Genomic DNA, 7,421 nt, shown 5'->3' on the forward strand with positions numbered 1-7,421 from the left:
ATATATATATATATATATATATATAAATTTAACTAAAAACTAAATATATAAATTTGCGGCTTCCTGCGGGGCGAGTATCACAAAACTCACTCCCATCCATAAGCTATTATTGCGGGTACCCGTTGCGAGTATTTCTACAAGTATCCACGGGTTGGGTTTTTTACCATCCCTAAACCAAATTGCTATAATAATCACTGAGAGAATACATAGAACCAGATTTCTCTCTCGATAAAGTATTTGTACTTACATGTCCAAAATGAAAAAATAAAAGCTAATAGTTGATCTTCTTGTATCAAGATATGAACCCCAATCAAAATTATTAAATCCCTTAAAACTTGTTGAAGAATGAGCACAATAGAATAAACCTTTTCACGAGAGAGATTGAGATATTTGAGGATTCTATTGGTTGCATAATAATGATTAATGGTAGGAGAGGAAAAGAATTGACTCAAATAACTCACTGCAAAAAATATGTATGGCCTTGTATGTGTCAATTAGATCAACCTCCCAAGCATCTTCTATAGAAGGTAGAATCATGATAAGTAGAGTCTGACTTACTATGTAACTTAGTATTACTATATATGAGTAGAACAAGGTTTGACACTCAACAAATTTGAATCCTGAAGTAGATCAAGAATATACTTCCATTGAGAAAGATTTATCCCTTCCTTGGAACTTGGAACCTCCATACCTAGGAATTATTTTAGTATCCCTAGATCCTTAGTGCTAAATTTTTTATAACGTACTTTTTTTTATGTGTGTTATCATTAAAATCATTTCCAATGAGTTTTTTGATGTGTGTAATCTCATTAAAATCACTGCAAGTGAAAACTAAGTCATTCACATTCACTATAATAGCAATAAAACTTGCATGATTAAACTTGGTGAACAAAGAGTAATCTGCTTTTGATTGACTATAACTTAGTTTTAGAAGAACAATTATGAGCTTGACATTCCACTACGTACTATTTTACTTTAAACCATAGTGAGAGACTTTCATAATTAGCATACTAGAGAAGATTCACTAAGATCCGAACCAGGAGGGGTTTGATATATACTTCCTCAAGCAAATAACCATGTAGAAAGGCTAGATATAGACATCTAATTAGTGTAATTGCTAACCCTGTATGCATGCTAAGGTAAGAATGACTCTAATAATAATCATTTTCACAATAGGACTAAAAGTATTTGGATAATCAATCATTATTATCGTGACCCGATTCTCAACAGATTATCGATTTCACGACTTAGGAATCAATCAAATACAATTATGACATCTCCCAAATGATTCGTAATTGCTACTATGTTTTTTACGGTTAAAATGTAGAAAACTAGTTTTCTTATGTAAAATTTGGAAAACTTAGCCTTCGAACCTAAGTTTTGAGCTTAGGAGTTGATTACGGACCATAGAATGTATTAGGTTCAATAATTGTTGGTTGCAGCATCATACTTTTGAGAACCTGATGATAAATAAGTGGGAGAACTCAACTGTTGTGGGTTGTAGGGTTTTTGTAATTAAAGAAAAGTTGAAGATTCTAAAAAAGCTATCAAAACTTAGAATAAAGAGACTTTTGGTTGTATTGATACAACTTTGGGTGTGTTATCCAGAGACATCCAAGCTCTTGACTTGATTGGTGAATCTATTTATCTATATGATGTCCAAGTTGCATAAAAGAAGAATCTAACTGCTGAGTGGTAGAAAACAACAAATTGGAGGGATAGTCTTTGGAGACAAAAGTCTCAGGAGAAGTGGTTAAATGTGGGGAATGCTAATAAAAGATTATTTCATGCTTGTATAAATAATAGAAGAAGGAGAAATCAGATCTATGGAGTGTGGATAGACTGAGTGTGGTGTGAAGAGGAAAATCAAATTAGAAGTGGTGTCTTGAATGATTTCAAGAATTTGTTTACGCAAGTGCATTCGCCAAAGCCCATCCTTGTTGGTGTTGTGTTTAATATGATTTCCGATTCTCAAAGGAATTCTCTGGACTTACCCTTTTCGGGGGAGGAGGTCAAATTGGAAATATGGAGTTATGTTGGTGATAAGAGCCCCGACCTTGGTGGTTTTAATTTCAAATTTTTTTCAGACTTTTGGGGATACGATTAAAAAATATATTATCCTTTTTGTGGGGGAATTTCAGCGTTCCAGAAAGCTTCCTAGGGGTCTAAATGTTTCCTTCATAGCTTTGATCCATAATAACAATTGCCCTACTAAGATCCAAGATTTCCGACCAATATCTCTATTTGGCTCGCTATACAAGATTTTGGCAAGATTATGGCAAGTAGGCTGAAAGGGGTGATGGGTTTTATTACTAGTTCTTCTCAATCCGCTTTTATCCAAGACATGTATATTTTTGATGCAACTGTGGTGGTTAGTAAAACAATTCACTCGTCTATGAGGAATAAAGATGGGTGTCTTCTACTGAAGGAGAATTTTTAGAAAGCTTATAACTCTGTTGATTGGTGATTTTTGGATTATATGTTATCCAGATTTGGTTTTTCTGATAAGTGGAGAAGGTTGATTAATGCTTGTCTTTGTTATACTTTTATGTCTATGTTGGTCATTGGTATCCCTTCTGACCAGTTCTCTATTTTGAAGGGTATTAGACAAGGAGATCACATGGCTCCTTTTCTTTTCCTTTTGGTTGCATAGGGCTTTGTTAGTTTAGTCCGAAATGCTAGAAGGTTAGGGATACTCGACGGGTACAAAATTGGTAGGCAGAGGGTGGAAGTGTGTGATCTTCAGTTTGCGGATGATACATTTTTGGTGTGCTAGCCAACTATGTCAAACTTGCGGTGCATCAAATATATTCTGAAGTGCTTTGAATTAATCTCGGGGTGTGAAAGTGAAATACCAAATGAGCTCTTTATTTGGTACTGAGGTGTCTAAATATTTCTTGGCATATGGGACTATTTTCTTGGCATGCAAAACTGGTACTCTTCACTTTCTCTACTTAGGGGTGTCGGTGAGGGCTAATCCTAGAATACTTGAGACTTGGCAAAGCACTATTATTGTGGTTACTAAAATTCTTGCTTCGTGGAAACATAAGCATATTTTCTTGGTGGGAGGGTAATTCTTTTAAATTCAGTGCTTGTTAATATTCCTACTTACTTACTTTATTTGTATAAGGCTCCTAAGAAGGTCTTAACAAAACTTGTGAATTTGTAAAGGCGTTTTTCTAGGATAACATAAGAGGTGGTAAAGGTATTGCTTGAGTTTCTTGAGCGGAGGTTTTTAAACCTAAATCTCTTGGTGGATTGGGGGTTAGAGACTTGGTTGGTTTCAATGATGCTTTGCTGGGGAAATGGAAATGGCATAGACGTCAGGATAAGGAGGCGCTTTGGGTTAAGGTGGTTAACTCAAAGTATGAGAATACCATATATTTCTCATTTTCGGCTAATTCTTCTAGATGGTGGAAGGATTTGTGTAATGTTGGTTCTTCAGTTGACTTTATGGATGGTTGGTTTGGTGAGAACACTTGGAGGTCATTGGTGATGGGTCTTAAACTCGTTTTTGGTTAGATATTTGGATGGGAAATTAGAGTTTTAAAGAGACCTTCCCTAGACTTTTCACTTTAGCTTTGAATAAAGAGGCATATGTTGCAAAATGTGGTGATTGGTGTGATGATGTGTGGAAGTGAGAGGTGGTTTCGCGTAGGGATCTGCTTGATAGAGAGATGAATACCATTGTGAACTTGTATGACTTGATTCAAAATAAGTCCTACAAGAGGGTTGTAGCAGATAGCTAGAGCTAGAGTTTTGATGTATCTAGGGGATATACTGTCAAATCCGCTTATCTCAGTCAAGTGGATCAAAATCCTTCTCTTTTAGGTAACTCCTTAAAAATTTGTTGAATTAATTGTGTTCCCTAAAAAATCTGCTGTTTTATTTGGAAGCTAATTAGACAGAGAATTCTTACAAAGGTAGAACTATTTAAAAGGAACATTATTTAGAGGATTGATGACATTAAATGTGTTATTTGTTTGAACCATGTGGAATCCATTTAGCATTTGTTTATTTCTTGTGATTTTGCTTCTGTTGCGTGAAGAAGATTTTACTCTTGGTTACAAGTCTCTTTTCAACCTCCAAATTCGATTGGGGAATTCTTAGTAATGCATGATGCTCTTAGACCTAATGTAAAAAGGGAAAGTTTATGTAGGATGTTGTGGTTTGCCGTGGTTTGGTCCATTTGGATTATGAGGAATAATTTGATCTAAGCTAGGTCTTGGTTGTGGTTTCTCTCTAAAGTTGCCCAAACTTCTCTTGTGTTTGCAAATTGGTGTAATGATCCAAAAACTTGTAGTATATTAACTTCTAAAAAGATCAACTTCTTTGTCTTGAATTAGGTTAGCACCCTTTGTGTTGCTTTTAATACAATTTGCGTACAAAAAAAAACTTCATCTTTCCGCAATAAATGGTACACTCTCTAATTGCATGGACCAAATTATACACTTAATTTATTTTATTAAAAATTTAATTATTAAAATAAAATAACATTTATTTTTATTTTTATCTGTGACAATATTTTATCTTGCTCTTATATATCACTAAAGGCACAATAGGACAATCAAGACGATATAGATCTAGAGTAAAAAATGTTTTGTTGGTTGGGATGATTTTTGTTTATTTAAAGATTAAGAGAGAAGAAAAATGTCTCATCATTATCTATCAACTCCTTATCAAGAAAGTGAAAGAGCGGCCAATATTCACTACCAGATCTAAACTTGAGGAGAAAGAAAATACGATATTCATCACGTATATTTCTCCAATCCTTACAGGTTTTTGTTATAAAGTTTAAAATAAGGTCAATCATTTATTATCACATGTCTATCTACTTCAAGAAAGTCAAGTAGTATCCATATATATGCTACAATGTCTCAACTTAAAAGAGTTGAAGATATGATTATCATCCTTTTAATCCTTGTTATATTTTATTATTTAATATTTAAGTTTTGATTAGTCCTTATTATATTTTATTATTTAATATTTAAGTTTTGATTAAAAGCTAGTTAAATGTAATATAAAAATTTATTTCTCAGAATTTCAATTATTATTTACTATGAAAATGTAAAGGATAAAGAAAACTATTATTTAAACAAAAATGTATTTGTATTATTATTTGAATATTAATAAAATACATATTACTGAAATTACTATTTTATTGTAAGTTTAATTATTAATATTATTATTAATATTTTACTACAAAAATAACAATATAGTTATTTGTTGTAAAAAATAAGAAAATAAAATAAAAAAATAGAAGGGCAAAAAAGGCATACTAGATATAGTATGGTAGACTATATTAAGGATGGTGCCTTAGTTGTATCTTTTGTTGTATCAACATTGAAAACACATTGTTTATGTTAGACAATGACTCCATTAACATGATTTGAGGCCATTAACATTGTTTTGTTCAAGAATCGAATCACATAATTATTTTCTATGGGAGTCATAAGAGGTGTGATGGTTAGGATAAAAAATTTAAGGAATGAAGGGAAGGAGATTGGGGGTTCAAGCCTCATCCATAATAAATTAAAAAAAGGAGTCATAAGGTAGTCTGATGGTTATGATGTTAAAACTGTACCTTTACTCTCAAGGAACCATGGCTTCCATCTTCTTCTTTTTCTCTTCATGAGCTTCTTTTATGTTTCAGCCCACCTCTTTTTCTTTTTCTGTTTTTAGTTTATCTTTGGGGATTTTATGTTAGTTAAGTCCAATGCTTATTATGACATGTTGTCTAAGCTGATATTTAACAACTTTCCTCTTTTAGCTTTTCATTCATTCTATTCTTTTGCACTCACTGATTCTATGAAGTGATTTTCTTCTTTTTTCTACAAGATTTAATAAGAGAATCTTTATTCTTCTTTAATCTTTGTTCCTTCTTTTCCACTGCACTAAAGAAACCAAGATGGTTTTAGAGCATATGATGCTCTGATTCGTCTTAAAGGTTCTTTGCTTCCTTTTTCTTCTATAAGAAAAAAAAATCACTTGCCTTCTTCCCTATCCTTCTTGCTACTTCACACAAAAAATGGCCAATCTAAATCTGGAACAATATTGTAACCTTTACTTCCCCAACTCGAATGAGAACCCTGCCTTGATCCTAGTCACACTCTTATTGAATGAAACCAATTACTATTCATGGTCAAGAGCAATGAAGCTTGTTCTTGATTCAAAGAATAAGCTAAGCTTCATTGATCCCAGCCTTCCTCAACCTGCATCAGGTGACCCTATGTATCACCCATGGAAAAGATGCAATACCATGATCTTATCATGGATACAACATTCAGTGGAAGAATCAATAGTGAAGTCAATCCTATGGATGAACTCAGCTGCAGAAGTATGGAAAGACCTTCAAGAAAGGTTCTACCAAGGAGACATGTTTCGAATTGCAGAGTTACTTGAAGACTTTTATCATTTAAACCAAAATAATCTTACTATTTCTGAAATTTATACCCAGTTAAAAAGTATATGGGAAGAAATTGAGGAGTGTGCATATCCCAAACTGTAAGTGCATCACACCATGTTCTTGTGGATTGATTCAATGTGTTAGAACCTATAGAGAACAAACCTATGTCATTAGGTTTCTAAAAGGGTTAAATGAGCAATATACTCATGTAAGATCCCAAATTATGTTACTTGACCTCCTTCCCAATATCAGCAAGACTTTTGCCTTATTGGCCCAACAAGAAAGACAATTCAATCTCTATACCCTCCCCACACTAGAAACATAAACAAGAATTTTGAACATTAACTCTAGATCCAAGTCTCTGCCAAAGTCTACTAGAACACAATTATTTTCTAATTTTAGAGGCAGAGGGCTCCACTTATAGAGGAAAAGACACTAGACAAACTAGACCAAGTAGGAATCAACCAAATAGATTTTGTGCCTTTTATGAAAGGACAAATCACGTTATTGAGACCTGTTTTCTCAAACACGGGTATTCCCTAGGTATCAAAGTGGTAAGTCAACAAGAATGGTTAATCACACCACTGGATTCGCTCTGGATAAAGAAGGTGATGATTCTCATGACCTTCAACAACCTCAATCAACCCAAGGTAAAAACAGGACCTTCATTGAAGAAGAGGTGTAATGGATTCTTGACCTCCTCCAACAATTCAAGAAGATAGGTCACACCATCAACTCTGTTGTGAATACCACCAATCCTCCAATGACAACAAGTAACACTAATTTAGAATGGCTGCTGGGCATAGGTGCTATAGATCACATAACTCACAATATTGCAAAAAAAAAAAAAAAACTCACCTATAAGTCTATAGCACCTTTGTCTATCACTTTGCCAAATGAAGACAAGGTCTCTACCTGCATTTCTGGGACAGTGCACCTCACTACCTCCCTCATTCTAACAAATGTTCTTCTTGTTCCTGAATTTCAAGTTAATCTTATATGTGTCAATAAATTA

The 7,421-nt window shown here is 33.6% G+C and overlaps 1 protein-coding gene across 1 annotated transcript; it reads left to right on the top strand.

The window, feature by feature from the left end:
• The first annotated feature begins 6,028 nt into the window (after positions 1-6,028).
• Positions 6,029-7,091, top strand: LOC109340003. The gene is made up of 2 exons (XM_019577560.1): positions 6,029-6,504; positions 6,950-7,091. Exons 1-2 carry the CDS (start codon positions 6,029-6,031, stop codon positions 7,089-7,091), a joined length of 618 nt encoding a protein of 205 aa, XP_019433105.1.
• Positions 7,092-7,421: the final 330 nt, after the last annotated feature.

This window comes from Lupinus angustifolius, unplaced genomic scaffold (assembly GCF_001865875.1).
Source record: "Lupinus angustifolius cultivar Tanjil unplaced genomic scaffold, LupAngTanjil_v1.0 Scaffold_126_1, whole genome shotgun sequence".
NCBI lineage: Eukaryota > Viridiplantae > Streptophyta > Magnoliopsida > Fabales > Fabaceae > Lupinus > Lupinus angustifolius.

What these genes read in the sequence shown, in the direction of transcription:
- LOC109340003 (XM_019577560.1), top strand. Translation starts at nt 6,029, where the DNA reads ATGGCCAATCTAAATCTGGAACAATATTGTAACCTTTACTTCCCCAAC. An exon ending in GAGTGTGCATATCCCAAACT is followed by an intron (nt 6,505 to 6,949) that starts GTAAGTGCATCA and finishes GGTATTCCCTAG; the next exon opens with GTATCAAAGTGGTAAGTCAA.